The 17,581-nt window shown below is 41.1% G+C and overlaps 2 protein-coding genes across 4 annotated transcripts in view; one reads left to right on the forward strand and one right to left on the reverse strand.

Annotated features, from left to right (window-relative positions):
• LOC143355157 (putative inorganic phosphate cotransporter) overlaps positions 1–17,581 on the forward strand; it is a 53,407-nt gene that overhangs the window by 8,511 nt on the left and 27,315 nt on the right. For 2 of the 3 annotated variants that reach the window (XR_013082456.1, XR_013082455.1), the window contains exon 7: positions 457–1,219. Coding sequence is in view for 1 of the 3 variants with exons in the window: in XM_076789727.1 (XP_076645842.1) it covers positions 457–666 (210 nt within the window). In the remaining 2 variants the exon portion in view is untranslated. Of the gene's footprint in view, positions 1–456; positions 1,603–17,581 lie in introns of those variants that run through there. The other variant, XM_076789727.1, reaches the window with a different exon arrangement.
• Positions 1,779–15,707, reverse strand: LOC143355156 (aminopeptidase N-like). The gene is made up of 12 exons (XM_076789726.1): positions 15,575–15,707; positions 7,721–8,163; positions 7,179–7,625; positions 6,732–6,915; positions 6,146–6,305; positions 5,614–5,695; positions 5,056–5,414; positions 4,226–4,500; positions 3,601–3,788; positions 2,679–2,990; positions 2,528–2,606; positions 1,779–2,085 (listed from the first exon to the last, which is right to left on the reverse strand). Exons 2-12 carry the CDS (start codon positions 8,131–8,133, stop codon positions 1,927–1,929), a joined length of 2,658 nt encoding a protein of 885 aa, XP_076645841.1. The 5' UTR covers positions 8,134–8,163; positions 15,575–15,707; the 3' UTR covers positions 1,779–1,926.

Raw genomic sequence — 17,581 nt, forward strand, 5'->3', positions numbered from 1 at the left:
TCTTTTCTCGATATATGTCGCAAATACCTGGCTGATAACAGTCGCAGAACTATCCCCACTACCACAATACAGAACTATCCGGAGTGTAAACATAATACGGATCGGGTATGACGTATAAATAGTATCTCCTGGACGATATATGTCGCTGGCTAGACCCGAGTTGTTGACGTATATCGAGAAAACACTGTACCCTGTTCTTTCTAATGATTTGTCTCAATGAAACTTTTACTGAAGTACACGCGACATTTTTTTCATTGAAATGGCGTCAAACATGACACCATGTGGTGAAAGATATTTTTAAGACATGTATCTTTTAATCACACGAGAAAAGCGATTACCATACGAGTACATGTTTCATTAATTACACTTCCAATGCTTATACAAATGACGATGGATATATCACATCGATCAGACACTTCTATTCAATATTATTACCAATACTCCATTATGTTTCAGTCAAACGTGTTGCAATGGAGGAATATATTCTTCTTGTCAGCGATCATCTACTTCCTTGGAAATCTTGTGTTCGTTCTGTTTGGCACATGCAAAATTCAGAAGTGGAACGATCCCGTAACGGAAAGTAAAGATAAATCCGTGACAGAGACAACGGTGGAAAATGGACACACGAAGAAAGGAAACACAATCGAAGGTGTGAAAGCAGAATGAAATTAACAATACTACCACGACATTGTTGATGTCATTTTGAGTCCTCGGTCGGGCGGATCTCTCTTACAACGGTACAATTGACGATACTTAACACCATTCACAAAGTCATTTCTCCATATTTACCATATATTTTTAAAAGTCCTTCGCGTCCACTCATCAGTTTTTCCGTCGTTTCTAATGTCAGCTATTGCTTCAACCTAACCGTCAGAAAGCGAGTAATTAAATGACGGTGTTGATACTTTCGGTCAAAATAGACCCAGGCACCATCGTCGGAGAATTATTGCATTTATTTTTTAAACAAGTTTCTCGTGCTGAAAATACATTATTATGTTCATGTATTGGCAGATACGAAACCTAATTTAACTGTAATTCTTTAAGACGAAGCGTTTTGATTTGTCTATATGACGGGAGTATTGATGTATTAATTATTTTGTAAATTATGCTTTCCGCTTTATAGTATTCAACCGCTAAATACACTTCTAGTAATAAACTGTATACAGTACTGTAATTCTCGGAATATACTCGGAGATAGTTTTCGAACAATTTTGCAAGCGTAAATATAAAGTTTGTGAGCAAAATGTTATTGCAAGAGCGACTAAACGTAAAATTAGAATTATAATAATTTCTACTCCAAAACTGTAATATTGATAGTAGTCGTCAAGTTTTGATTGGTGATACCACTTTACTAGATCAAGACTAATTATTTGTGTATTTGTGAAAAGTGTTAAGAATGAAGCGAGTATGTATGTCTAGAAATGTAATATATACCGTCAGAATGTAAGAGACAACATTAAGTTTTGCCTGTTTGTATATAAATATATGTGTGAATGCATTATATATAATATTTATTGTAAATATGTAATAACTAATTTATTATCGAATTCCTATGAAAGAATACTAATAGTATTATAATAAACAGTATCTTGCGGCTGGTTTACATTTTGTTTACATTATTATGATTCATCGTACACTCCCAAAATCCTGAAAATGCCTTACAAAGGAATAGAGTGGATTCAGAAAGTGTTTGAAATATCCTAGACAAAAATGAACTATTGTCCGCACAATTAGAGGTTTCGGGCATCGAAATGAGTTCAACTTCATCGTTGTTCAGTGTTTGGATAAATGTTTAATAAAGATTGCATGCATACATTCGGATAGTTTATGATTATATTTAATTCTATATACATCATAACAATTAATTCATATAATTATATCTTTCGCTCGATTCGGCGTATTGAATAAATATTATCTCGGCGGGATTTAAGTGCCGCTGGAGCTAAAGATCTCTTCATTCTCAACTAGCCACTTATCGATTCTATTTGCGTGAGCTCTGATCCACAGAATATTTCTGTTCGACTTTTCCAGTACCATCAACATGTCACCTGGACTAGCTGTAATCTGGGTGATGAAAAGGCTCAGCTGCGAAAAAACAATTAAAAAACGAATTACAAAGAGAATCTCCCAAAATATTCGTGCGGACGAAAATTAAAATTAATAGAACGCGAAGGTTGCATTAACAGTTAAAGTTCACGTTTTACAATAAAAAAAAAAAAAAGAAACAACGTGAGATTGATATGTCGATAGAAAAGCGAAACAAAAAAACAATTAATTCATAATAATATTTATATAGATACAAAGAAACTTGGAACGCGGTTATAGTAATAAAACGATTTAAGTGGCATATTTAGTTTATTTCGGCAATAAACAATGCCGAAAAAGAAACAGGATACACAGTAATTTTCGAACAATCTTCACGCTTCTTAATTTTTGTCCGTAAGCGTATATTCAACCGAAAACATATTTTCAAAAACTCCCGGTGTAACAGAGAAATTGAAAAAACGAAAACATTTAGTCACAGTACCTTGGACAACTGTCTTGTATTCACAATTGCCTCTGCCATAGACGCCACAGCGGGTATCACTTGATATAAGAAATCATCCCTGAAACAATAAGAAATAATATCGTGTCAAGTAGTTCAGGCACGCCGATATCCGGTCGATATTCTCACTTACGTGTTAGCGATCTCGTCGTAGTCACGCTCCATTACTTCCTGAACAATATCAACGCCCGAAACATTAGTATTAGCTATGACACCTTTAACCACGTCTGAGAAATCTATTTTCGAGTCCGGTTTCGTGGAGTCCAGCAGAAATTTTTTGAGAATCTCGGGGTTATTAGAGCAACCTAGAAGTTCGAGCGGATTCTTTTTCGACTCCGGGCCGAATTTAACTTTTTCCAGAATCTTTCGAGTTTGATCCCATACCGCCTCGCTAGCGGTTCTCAATCCAGTGCAAATGATAGTGTCCCGCAAATCTGGGTCAATTCTGTAAAAACATTCGAGTAAGTATGTAATAGTGCTATAATTTCTCGTTGTATGTCCCAGATATCTGACCGATAAAAGTCCCAGAACTAGCCCTACTACCGCGTTATGTACCCTGTGAGGGACTGCGAAGCTTGAGAGACCTCGGTCACCGAGGAGTATAACATAATACAGTCCATAATCGCAACATAGTCCAGTAACAAAACTTCCTAATTTTTCATTTTTCTTTTTATGGGACTTTCACCAATATATTCGAGGACATTTACGGTTCCAGCAGTGTTACTTTGCGACCAAGGCCTCTACAGCTTGGCTGTCCTTTTCGACGTTCAAAGAATAGTATCTCCTGGACGATATGTGACTCCGGGTAGTCCCGTGTTGTGACATATATCGAGGAAAGACTGAGTATATGACATGCGAGCGTAGCGTGAGCAGCAATAGCAAATTACATTTGAAAATGTCGAATTTTGTCCCGACAAAACAGCATTTTACAGATATATTACTATGGACGTGTTTCATTGTAAGGCGAAGCGCATTCAAAAGTTTCTTTGCAGAAGTTTATCAACGAAAGAAAATTAATATTTCGTTCATACTTCTACTGTTCGTTCAAAACTTACTTATAATGTGGATCCTTGAGCCATGCGTTGAAGTGTCTCTGAGCAGAATCCAGGCATTCCTTAACGTCCGCTAGGCAAGCCCAATCCATCGCCCGCGCTTTCAGAATTTTCGTGACGTGATCGTCCTTCGGTGAAGCCTCATACGTCACAATTGTAGTCAGGCTATGCATTAGGAATCTGATGTAATGCTGAAAAGATTTACAAAACATATTGTTCCGGGGTCCAAGCAATCGACTTCGAATCAATGATTCCAGATCTAGTTCCAAAGGAGTATAATAGTTCCACCGAAAAAATGCCTAAAATTTGATAAAAATGAAAACTGGTATTCAAAACCAGAATACCTTCATAACTCTAGATAAGTTTACGATGCGTGCAAATAACGTCGCCGAGTAAACCTATGAATATAGTTGAATGATTTTTATTTTAATTAACAGCCAAAATGAATCGACAACTATGTCACAAGACAAAACGTTCTTACGAAAGCTTACAGTTAGTTACCTAGGGTTCAGTGCACTTTGTTCGATGTAAAAGTGGTTCAATGTAAAATCCACTTTGGCACGATGGCACAATGTTGCTGGCGTTCGAAAAAAAGACAGAACATTCGATAGTGGACGTGTATTCGTACCTTGAAAATTTGATAATGCTTTGCATGGAACAGTTTGAAGCGCAAAGTTTCCAGATTTCTGAAGGCGGTCATCCACGGTACGTAATCTATTTCCTGAGTCAGGTATAATGCGAGGGACAGCGCGGTATCGAACTTGGTGATGTTCTCGTGAGCCATCGCGAAGACGTCGTCAATCAGGTGAGCACGATTTATCGGATGAATTTGATGCATGTCACTCTTCAGGACATTCGACAAGGTATGCCATGTCTCTTCATCATAGTTTACACGGTAGCAACCTGCAATATAACAAGTCGGCAAATCAGCAGCGAAATTGTTTTTGCTGCTAGAAGCGTACAGTACTCTTCATGGTCTTGATAGAATATCCACCGACGGTAACAATGGACATACGATAACGCGCCTAATCGTTTAACCCCCATCAGTCCCTCAAATTTGTCATTTGAGGGTTGCTGGGCTGCGGGTCTTGGAACATGGAACTCATTTTTCTTCTAATCATTTTAATGTGTAGAAGATAGTGTAGCCGTGTTATTACAATTTTTTCACCGATTTTACTGTTGTGAGCCATATCAACTAATTTTCGACACGAAGGCATAACATCGGTGGTCTAATAATCCAGGACTCACAAGAAGTCTCGCAGGACGGTACGAGGGCAAAGGGGGTACTTCGCCGTTGACGCTCCAGCGGGTGAAAGCTTAGGATTTGACGTCACACGCTACATAGTATGTGTGGCCGCCATAACCAATAGAGCAGCTGAAGGCGTGCCCCTTCCACTCTGACCAATCAGCCCCGCGTTCCTATTGCGAGACTTCTTGCGCGGCACGCACAGTACGTACCCGTTTGTTGCTTGTTCACTACAATCCAATCCGAATCCGGTTCAATAATTGTTAGATTTTTCGGAGTTAGCCAATGTGTCACCGTAGTGTTGGTGAAATTCAGCTTATGGTTCGTTGCGTACGTAATGGGTATCCACCACTTCGTCTTATTGTTATGATTTCCGTAAGCTTTGAATCGTTGTTGACTCAGTGAGTAGTTTCCAGGGCTGACCCTTGTCACGGTCACCAGAGGGAATCCCGGTTGCGTAACCCAATCCTCAGCAACTTCACGGAAACTTCGACCGGCAAAGACCTTTTCGGTCCCAAAAGCATCGCTAAGGTGGTACAGTAGATCATTGGAATCGGCGACGTGTAATTTACTGTAAATATTATTAGCATGTATAACTGCACATTATCCCTAATTTGTTAAAGCTACTAATGGAAGAAAGAACGATCTATTTGGTTCTTATTTCTTGCAACTGATGGGGATATCTTTGTTTCGCTCAAGGATCCGCAGTGTAGTTGTAAAATCAGTATCAAATGATCGCACTCTTCAAATTTGCTATTTACGATACTTACTATTCTTCCAAATAAGTTTTCAAGCCGTTGCGAAAGATCTTTTTGGTCAAAATGTTGGAGAACATTCGAATGACGCATGATGCTGAAAAAATTCGATCCACATCAATTTGTTGAGATTATGCAGCATATTTGTATATTACATGCAGGACTGTTGCCTACTTGTAACATCATATGAAAACATATGATATAATTATGTGGTGTTTGGTGCCGTTTTAATGGAACTAACGAGACGGATACAATGGTAAAAGTTTCATAAAAAAAAAAAATAAATCAAAAATTAGGAAAGTGCTTTAGGATCTTTTGCCCCACTTGCATTAGTGTGAGCCTCACCGACACCATTTATCGCTTGACTGGTTCCATGGGGGATCCCGCCGAGTGGTAGGGATAAAATTTAGACAGTTACGGTGGAGAACTTTGCGATAGTTACGAAGATAATACTGTAATAGCGCTGAGGTATCGATAGGGATATCCATAAATTCTATCACGTACGGGGTGTTAACTGCAACAAGTTTATCGTTATTAGTGTCTTTACCTTTTAGATACGACACACCGTCAAACACGGACATAAACTCATCCGGAGTGACCACATGTCTGTTTTTAGGAGGCGTGTTTGTGTTCGTGTCCATGTCGAACGAGCCCGCTTGTATTGTGTTCACAGCAAACATATCCATTGCCCGCCATGTTGGCTCCAACTGTAAGGGAACATTATTATTGTTATTGTTACTATTTGACTAGACGATCGAATGCTCGTCGAAACCAATAAATTCGTGCTCGTTCAAACCCCGAACACGATCGAATGATTCGAAAAACAAATAAAATAAATAAATTTCATTCGCACTCCAGACCTTACTCGGCCTCGTGTCGATACCGATATCTGACGTAGAAGCTGTGATTGCGGCTGCGAGATTCGTTATTAAATTCTGATAAAGTGCGCTGTGAAAGTAGTGCGAAAGCAGTGATTAAAATATTTCTTTTTATAGGATTTATAGAAAATCTGGTATTTACTTTTACTTATACCGAACGCTTAGAAATGTTTACTTATTTTTACGCGTACGACATATTGTATGTTTCGGGGGCAGCTTACGTTGCCAGGTGCGTGGAAACAAGGTTGCACTTACTTTATCCAGGATGTACACTTCGAAGTAATGGGCGAATCCATCGTACAGCCAGACGTAATCCCACCGTTCTGGGCTGACCAAATTCCCAAACCATTGGTGCGCAATTTCGTGGGCAATGGTTTTTGATATGAGCTCTTTATGAGCAGTCGTGGTGACGCCCTCCTCGTACAAAAGCATATCTTCCCTTTAACAAAAATGAGAAAATAAAAGAACAAATGATTTAAAGACATGCAGTGCACCATTATAAAATAATGTTTTAAAAAACGGTGTGAAACGTTAACTCTTTGATGGCGGAGTCCGCGTCCGTTTGACCGAGAATATTAATATTGTCATTTAAATGTTCAACTTCCGGCGACTGAATTGAATGAATAAAATGCTGTGTTAGGAATAGCGAAACTATGAATGGTCCGAAGCAACATGGTTCATTAGCAAGCCAGAAATGATTACCTGTAGGTCACAAGGCCCCAGCTCTCCATAGCACCATGATCGAAGTCTGCAATATCGATCTTGGGCATGAATTTGAAGTATGGTATTGCGGTGTACGCGTCCATCACTTTCAGCGCTCTCTTGATGAAGTTCCACGCGTAGTCCGTGTAAATTGCAGAGTTTGGTTTCGTGTAAATTCTGATTCTGGCGTCGGTATGTGATTTATAGGCGTAATCAGAGACACTGAACGCCACCAAGTAAGTAGACATCTTCATAGTACGATCGAAATAGGTTGTAATAGTTTCACCGTTGTCCGTCTGGTTGAATATTGGCATATTCGAGAGCACAGCAGTATAGTTCTTCAAATGTGTGATCGAAATATCGAAAGTAGCTTTAAACTCGGGTTCGTCCCAGCATGGGAACGCTCGCCGCGCTCCGGTTGGCTTGAAATGTGTCGTGGCTATCCACCTGTAACATTTCGAATGTTCCTTGTAATTCCAATGGTCCTAATATTCCTATAATCCTTCACAAAGAATTGATACAAAGAGGTATCGCATACTTACTTGGTTTCTGTACCATCGGTATATTTGCTTCTGTAAAATCCATACCTATTGGTGCCCAATATACCTTCGTACACAATGTTCATATAATACTTTTTCTGTAACTTCAGCATCTGATCGAAATAGACGACCAGTATCTCTATATCATGATAGGTGGTCCACCGTTGAACCCCGATTCCTCCCATAGTAATATTTGTTACGTTTAAATTTCTTTGATACAACTCTATCACTGAAGTCTTCATCCTCGCATGGATCTTAACAGTAACGTTTCCCTTGAACGTATTATTCACGAAATTTGGTTCCAAGTGGATCTTATACGTTTCGGGAATGACGTCATGAAGCATATCTAATGCCAATGTGCCGGTCCAGCTGACTGACCACAGCGTAATCAGTGATAACAGCGCGAAACCTGTCATCTCAAAGCGCTTTGCTGTCGAAGTCCTATACTGCCATAACAAAACGCGTCTGTTAGCTCACTCGTTCGAATCGCGACACTCGTGCGAAGACTGTCGCTCCCATTTCTTATCCAATTACATTAATTAAGTCTCGTAAATAACAAAAACGCTCTTTTGACAATGGTTTTGTCAGTATATCCGCTCATTGGTCTTGTGTTTTTACATAATTAATTTCAATTCAACCTTTTTCTACAATTTCACGGATAAAATGATAACGTACATCAATATGTTTAGATCTTTTATGAGATTCCGGGTTACTCGCCAGTTTAATTGCAGATTGATTATCGTCACGAATTCCAACACTTTCAACTTGTATATTTAACTCGGATAACATTGTTTGTAGCCAAATTGCATCTTTTGTGCCATTCGCCAAGGCGATGTATTCAGCTGCAGTAGTTGATAGTGAAACTATTTTAACAGAAAAATAAAACCACTTCTCGACATCCGAGTGTCCAAGCATCCAGCATAATCTGCATCCCTGTATCCAGTTACATCAAGCATGCTCCCGCTTTTTCCGTATACGATCCCATATTCTATTGTTCCGGCCAAGTATCTTAATATTCTCTTAACTGCATTCCAATGTATTTGTTGAAATAATGTAGTCACATTGTAAGTAAAACTCACATCCGGGAATGTCAGGGCGTAGGCGCGGCGTCGCATTGGCTGTTACAATGTAACAACTTGTAAAAAGCCTAATGCAGTGTGCGTCATACGTCGAAATGACGATCGGAAGAAAAATGACGATCGACACGAGACGAGAGTGGGGAAGACGTTAGTTGCACGTCCACCCAAGGTTCAGTTCGACAAAAGAATCGGTTTAGGCAGGACATACCTAGTACATGTAATAATTTCGACACAAGAGTCGGTTTAGGCAGGACATACCTGTTATATACAGGGTGGTTGGTAACTGGTGGTACAAGCGGAAAGGGGGTGATTCTACGCGAAAAAAGAAGTCGAAAATATAGAATAAAAATTTTTCGTTTGAGGTTTTGTTTTCGAGAAAATCGAATTTAAAGATCCGTCGGGTTCGCGTGCTTTAGTATGCGCAGGAAGTAGAATTGGTAGGTCATGATCAGACGCAGCCGACAATTCCTATCGAATAACACGCGCATTGGCTGCATTTTCAAACTCAATGTTCTCGAAAACGAAGCTTCGGATGAAAATATTTTATTCTATATTTTCGACTTCTTTTTTCGCGTAGAATCACCCCCTTTCCGCTTGTACCACCAGTTACCAACCACCCTGTATATTAAGTTCACAGTTCCAGGTTTTTGTATTAAAGAAAGTTCCTTATTCACTAACGCTGTGCTTTATGATAGGAGAAACACCATTCCTATCATATCCTCAACAGTATTGTCCGATAATTATTCTAAAAGTGGCTAGTTGTATTTACGGCATACTCGATGTCTGGTCGCGTAACCTTTGCTGCAAACAGAAGGGAACCGACGGCTTCTCGGTAGGGAATTATTTTGCGCGTCTCCTTCTCATTTTTTTTCGTTCGAATTTATAGCACTTAAAATTAGTCCAGGTTCAGCATGTACGTTCACCGCATTAGCTTCTTCCATTGCAAATCTCCGTAGGATTCTCTTAATATAGTTAGATTGCTTTATATTTGGTGTTTGATTTTTACAATCCCGTTCAATTTCAAAACCAATATACTGGTCAACTTTATTGTCTGCAGTTATTTTACATTCACTTTGTAGATCACACAAAACTTTATCTCTTGCACTCTGTGATTTATTAGTCCATCATCACCATACAGTACCAAATAGACAATATCTTCGTTAACTGTTCCTATGAAAACACACTTGTCACTTTCTAAACTTTGAAAACTAGATTTATTAAAAAATTTAACAAATTTTTCGTTCCAGCATCGAGATAATCGTTTAAGTCCGTACAGACTTCGCTTTAGCTTGCACACTAAATTTTGTCCGCACTCATATGCCCATGGCCGTTCCATGTATATATCCTGGCTCAGTTCTCCATAGAGAAAAGCAGTGTTTATGTCAAATTTCGACATTTCAAGATCCTTGTTTGCGCATATCGAGAGTATCAGTCGTATGGGTTCATATCGAGCTACTGGCGGAAATGTTTCAAAATAAGCGATGCCTTCGCGTTGAGCAAAACCTTTGGCGACTAAACGTGCTTTGTACCGTACAATCTTTCCATCACCATTAGTTTTTATAGTGTATACCCACTTGCACCACATCGCTTCAAATCGTCAGATAAACGGGCTTCATTGTACCAGCTTGGAACAACATCGACACTATAGGCTAACGGTACTCCGTACCAATCCGGTCGCCTTAATAAATTTCTATTTCGCAAACGTTCATTTCCTCCTCTATATTCTTCATTATTCACGTTCAGTGAAGTCAGTCGAGCGAAGCTTCCGTGACGCGTTGTTAATAAAGTCTCTCGAGAAATGAAGCACGCTGGAAATCCACAACTTGTGTCCAATCATTACATACGACCATCGACGTTGCCGCAAGTTCGGAATTTCGCCAAGTATTTTATTTCTTTCTTTTCTTGGGGTCGGACCTGTGCGTGTACCCTCGCACGCAAGTAACAGGCCGACTCACAAAGACAACTTACAAGATGTTTGCCGCTAATGGTTTAGTGGTCCGTACATACGGCGTACGAACGCTAAAATTGTACCTCGGCCTCCGCCGAGCCTTCAACTGGAACTTCGTCATCGCAAATGTCGCCAAACCTATCGTCGCTGTTCGCTGCTGGTAGGATAGTCACCGAGCCCATCGAATCGGTGAGAACCATATCCGGAGGCTCACCCTATCACCAGTTGCTGGCCGAACATCCAGATATTACGAGACCGACAGCGATCGCCTGAAAGGTAAAGCACGACGTTGTACATTACATAGACACCACTTCCGGGCCGCCGACATTCTGCAAACCGCGCAGATTGTCCCCGGAAATGTGTAAGATCTCGAGAGCAGGGCTCGAAAATCTCTTAAGCCAGGGTCACATACGACCTTCGGAGAGCCAATGCTCTTCAGCCCTGCATATTTTCTCGAAGAAGGATAACGGATGGAGACCGTGCGGAGATTATCGCGCTCTAAACGCTCGAACGATTCCTGACCGCTATCCGATACCGCATATCGAAGACTTTTCGCGGATGTTCGATGGAAAATCGGTATTTTCCACATTAGACTTAGTCGAAGCCTAAGCACCTAATCACCAGATACCTGTCAATCCGGCAGACTGAGCCAAAACCGCGGTTACGACACCGTTCGGTTTATTCGAGTACACGGTGATGCCATTCGGTTTGAGGAACGCCGCTCAAACTTTCCAGAGACTCGTCGACACCGTTTTAAGGGGTTTGGACTTCTGCTACGCGTATCTCGACGATACACCAGTAGCCTCAAAGGATAAAGTTGAGCATAGGGGTCATCTCAAACAACTTTTCGAGCGTCTCAACGGATATGGCATCATCGTCAACCCGAGTAAGTGCGTATTTCCCGCGAAAGAAGTAACATTTCTCGGGTACACCGTAAACGACCGAGGCACGAAACCGCTTGAAGACAAAGTTCGAGCAATTTTCGATTTCACCAAACCGCGCACATGTAAAGAACTTCGGAGATTTCTCGGTTGGAACGCCGTATTTTTGCAATCCCCGCTCAATCGGCTGCTTAAGGGCAAGAAGGCAAAAAGCGACCTGCCGATTGTTTGGTCAGCTGAAGCCGAAAATGCGCTTGAGCAATTGATAGTGGCGTTAGCCGACGCTACGTTACTCGTGCATCCACGTGGTTGCTCGCAACTGGCAATCATGGTGGATGCGTCGGATTACGCAATAGGCGCGACTTTTCCGCTGCGCCAAGGAAATTCGTGGCAGCCTTTGGCGTGCCATACGAAGTCCTTGTCGCCTGCGCAAAGAAAATACAGTGCGTACGACCGGGAACTTTTAGCAATTTACTTGTTTTGGCGTTTACTAGCGGCAACCGTGTCAGACTTTGGAACCGAATTTCTTCTCTGGCCTCTCGACCCTTTCCAGATGGCCTTTCGAGAGCGCGTTGACAGTTCCCTGCTGTGCGTGGCACAAAAAAAAATGTTTTTAGGGGCTCCACAGCTCTTTAGGTAATCTATCCGTACCTCTCCTTTACAACACCATGGAAATAGGAAACGTTCCTGGCACTTAGTGAAACAGCATCGCACATCCTTATACAGGGTGGTCCACGCAATTGTTTCAAGTCATAACTCCGTTATTATTGCATTTACGAAAAAATGATAAAGGAGAAAGATAAATGGTTCGAAGAGCACTACATCTGTAGGCCTTTAAATTTTTTTTAAATGCTGCAGTGCATGTGCAATTAACAATTGCATCATTTCTTTAAATAGAATAGATTCTTCCTTTCATTCTACGTACAAAATGATTAGGGTACCATGGCAAAAAAATTATTAGATCTCGAGATATTTTCAAAAAATGTCTTTATTGAAGAAGATACTCAAACACTTCATAACTATGTTGTAAAGGTAAACACCCTTTCGACATTGTTATCATAACAGAAACCGATTTGTACGAGTGATCATTTCATAATTCAGTAGCAAGTCACGTATCGTAACTCGAGTACGAAAACTAAGATTTTGAAAAAGTGTAGCTGTATTTCACTAAATACAAGAAAATGTGTATGACATTTTTTGAAAATATCTCGAGATCTAATAATTTTTCACGTTCAACATGTGTTTTTGATTCACAAGAAAAATTACCTGCCTATTTAAAATACGACAGATGTTCCCCTCAAACCCAACAAATGGTAGTTCGAACCTATAGCTCCGAAAGGGAGTACCGTATTATTAATTATTCTGGTAGCTTTTTCCTAATAACGCTCAAATTCCTTAACAAAGTATTCCCCATCTATTACCACGAGGGACTCTGAAACGTTCTAGTTAACAGCTTTTGAAATAAATAATGACGAATTGTTTCACCGCACAGATTGTCAGATGATATTCTTTCTTTTTCGTTAGCGTGGTAATAAATTGTTATTTCGTTTGTTACAACGTTCAAATTCCTTAACAAGATCTATTACCACGAGGAACTCAGAAAAGTTCTGGTTGATAGTTTTTTAAATAAATACAGCATGTTCATTCTGTCTTCGTACTGCCACGCTACGAGCCGGCCGACTAGCCTGCGAACATTCTCGTCGAGAATGCTAGCCGGCTAGCCGGCCGGCTCTAGCATTGGGCAGCGAACCCCTGGGGTTCTGGTAGCAGAGGACAAGCTGTGCCTTTGTTCCGAGCCTCTCGAACCCTCTCTAATAGCTGTCCCGGACCCCAAAATGCTTATAAACGGGGAAAAAACGGCCGGTCGGCCGGCCGGTGAGATGTGCATCGACCTTAAACAGTTTCGTCACGCGGTAGAAGGTCGTGCGTTTACAGTGTACACCGACCGTAAGCCGTCAATCTTCGCATTTAAACAGAAGTCTGATAAATGCACGCCGAGGCAGTTCAGATATCTGGATTTTATAGGCCAATTTTCCACCGACATCCGACATGCTAGCGGTAAGAACAACGAGGTAGCAGACGCTCTATCGCGAGTAGAGTCAATTGCCACGTCGCTGAATTACGACGATTTAGCCAAATCCCACGAGTCCGACGAAGAGTTAAAGAAACTCTTCTCGACGTCTGGGACTTCGTTGCTTTTAAAACGCGTTAGCTTAATAGGCACGGACAAGTACATGTATTGCGACATTGCAATGGGCAATGCGCGACCGTTCGTTACGACAGCTTTACGACGGCAAGCTTTTCTTTCGACACATGAACTCGCGCACCCTGGGGTTAAAGCCACGGTACGCCTTATGAAACAACGTTTCGTGTGGCCGTCAATTGATAAAGATTGTCGCGAATGGACTCGCGCGTGCCTAAATTGCCAACGCGCAAAAGTAACCGAACATGTAGCGAGCGCCGTAGGTAATTTCGCGTTGCCATCCACTAGGTTCGAGCATGTACGTATCGACCTAGTGGGGCCCTTCCCGATATCTCGAGGAGATAAGTATTGCCTTACATGCGTGGACCGTTCCACGCGATGGCCAGAGTGTATTTCCTATCGAGAATATCGAGACCGAAACCGTCGCGAGAACATTTGTCGCGGACTGGGTTGCGCGTTTCGGTACACCCTTACGCGTTACGACTGACCAAAGACGACACAGTTGTTTAACCCTTTGCACTCCTATGTCGGGTGTGACTCGACATTAGTTTATATCCTAGGAGCTCCATTGTCGAGTCCCACTCGACATTATTTCATGTCCAAATAAATAGAGCGTTGGGAGCTGCTGGTAACGAAATTGAAATAAAATTCGGTGTGCTAAGGGTTAAGCAACTAAGTGCCATGTCAGGCACTAGACACTTGCGAACAACTGCGTATCGTCCGTCTGCGAATGGTCTAGTGGAACGTTAAAATGTCATGACGACGAACGCTGGCCCGACGCGTTGCCAGCTATTTTATTAGGAGTAAGAGCAGCATCTCGCGACGACTTACAAGCGTCCACAGCGGAATTAGTTTATGGCGAACAATTGTGTTTGCCCGCGGAATTCTTTTCGACGGCAAAAGTTAATAATACGGAACCGGTAGACATGGTAAAACAGCTCCGCGCCCATTTTCGCGACCTTCGACCGGTCGCCGGTTCGCGGCACGGAAACAAAAAGGTTTAAACCATAATTCATATGCAGTCTTATTTGTATTTTGTTTGCATGACACGCGATTTAATAAACAGACCGCCGTATTTACAGCCTCCGTCCAGAGTTGTTTTGCTACGGTTTTACCAACCATTATTGATCTTGCGCAGTCAGTAATTGTGCGAATTTCACGCTCGGCACGTCCGTTGTGAATTGGGAATTTTCATTCCCGTCTGACGGGAGAAAACCCGGGCGACACCGGGTATTTACAGGCCTCGCGATACGTGGTCCACCCGTGACAAATGGCAGCTCGCAGATTTTCCTAGGTTCGGGACTCCGAACGGACGCCAGGCAGTCGCAAGTGCCACACGAACAATTTCGAAAAAGATGCGAAGCGCGGGTCGCGATTTCGAGTCTGCAAGGGCCGCGCGATACCCTGGGTAGCCACAGCCCGGGTCAGGGTCCTACGCGGAAGGAGTGCGGAACGTTCCCCGCGGCGGGAAGGTTTCTCGCAATGAACGGTAGACGCGTATGGGCTTCTACGTTACATTTATTAAATTCGGATGTTACATAGGGCTGCCGGGAAGGGCCCGGCAGCGGTGGAGGGAGAAGCCCGCGCGACTGTACAAGTCTCGAGCCCTACGCGACTTTATTCGATACGCGATTTTCGGCACTTCGAGATTAGGTCTTCCGCGACGCGAATTGCCGCCGTGACGCTAACACGCTAGCCGAGCCAACGCGAAATAAATAATTAGGGGGGAGCCTGATCGGCACTTACCACTCGGTACAGCTGCTTCTCTGTTCACAACACGGCAGCTACCCCGTCCTAGTCTCGATCGGCAGCGACGCAAAAGAAACTGTTCGAGATTAAGCAATGGTTAAACAACTAGTTCTTACTAAGTCCAGCGTGGTCCAGCGACACAGTGACCTACTTCGCGATGGCTCGCTAACGCGGAAGCGAGGCGTCCCCCACTTTCCTAACTTTTCCTGCTCCCGCGCGACGCTCGGACCTATCGCTAACGCTCGCGCGGCAGGGCCGCGCACGGCGGTCCGGGGCCTACGGCATTCGATTATTGGCTACATCTTCGTCGATGATCACCGATGATTTGCTGCTTCCCGCGGTGGAAGATTTCGAGCCGTTCCCGCGTCGGATTCTGGCTTCTTTCCGGGTCGAGGCGGCGACGCACAGTGCGGACAAATCGCCTGTTTTCGGCACTTCTCGTAGTTCGGTTGTTAATGCATATATAGAGGAAATTTTTTACAGACAATTATATTTACCAATATAGTTTATAATTTTAACAAGAAAAAAATTTATTATTAAAAATTAACAAATTTATTTTTAAAAACTAACAAGTTTAGAACAAAATTAATAATAAATGAACCATATGTAAAATTAACAATAATAAACTTAAACAAATTATAATATTAGTGAATAAAATGAATAAACTCAACAAAATGCTATCCGAGCATGCTGCTGCTGCTTCGCTATCCGAGTCATTCTCAGTACTTTGATTGCGACTCAAAATCATTGACTTTCGTGATCTTGCACATTTCGATCTATCCTTACATTCTTATTACTTTTTCCATAGTTATAAAACATATATTAAAAACAAATTAAAAGGACATAAAAATGATTGATATATAATTATTGCAAAATTGTATTATGCATAAAAATGGTTATTATATGATTATTATTAACAATTTCCATCCTAATACGCATGTTTTGGAAAAGAAATGTATTTCATATCGTGATATACACGAATATTGAACTTTCCCAGTAAATTCCCCACTGTAACTGTGGCGAACAAATGGCAAAATTTTTTACAACCAAATTTGTTTACAAATGTATACTTATTGTTAATTATTCACAGAAAATGAAATTTAACAATATAACTAATACATTTAAAAAGAAAATAACAAATTTTCCACGATAGATCCTAAAGGAAAGGTATGGACACTTCTTAAAAAGTTTATAAAATTGAGAGTCGCAAAAAGTCACAGACAAAACTATGAAATTCTTAAACTATAATAAGTAATGTATCCGAATATGTTAATTTGAAGTTTTATATGCAATTAACAAATAAAACCACCGTTGAAAATTTGTACAAAAAATAAATCTACTTTATTAAATGTATAAAGAATGCATATTCCTTGGTAAGAACTTTCCATTACACAGAATTATTATTGCACACTTATTTATAGTTAATATAACATTTTTCGATTTTTGGCACTTTAGAGAGTGCCTCCATGGCCAAATTTTTTTACAAAAATCTAAATTTGGTTACTAATGCATATACAATGGTAATTAGTCACAAAAAATTACAAAATCGAATTTAAAGATCCGTCGGGTTCGCGTGCTTTAGTATGCGCAGGAAGTAGAATTGGTAGGTCATGGTCAGACGCAGCAGACAATTCCTATCGAATAACATGCGCATTGGCTGCATTTTCAAACTCAATGTTCTCGAAAACAAAGCCTCAAACGAAAAATTTTCATTCTATATTTTCGACTTCTTTTATCGCGTAGAATCACCCCCTTTCCGCTTGTACCGCCAGTTACCAACCACCCTGTATATTAATGTAAATTATACATATATTGTGAAAACGAGAATAGTTGTTTTTTTTTAAGGAAGTATCCACATTAGGAAGGGACTATGTCTCGAATTTTGATGACATTGAAATATCTTGTGGTCCAAGTGAAAGTGGAAGAAATCCGAAACAATACTCCCAAAAGTGTTCGATGCCCGAAATTCTCTGCCCATGGGGTTTTCGACTTTGCCAGGGAGAG

The sequence above is a fragment of the Halictus rubicundus genome, chromosome 6 (assembly GCF_050948215.1).
Source record: "Halictus rubicundus isolate RS-2024b chromosome 6, iyHalRubi1_principal, whole genome shotgun sequence".
NCBI classification, from domain to species: Eukaryota; Metazoa; Arthropoda; class Insecta; order Hymenoptera; family Halictidae; genus Halictus; species Halictus rubicundus.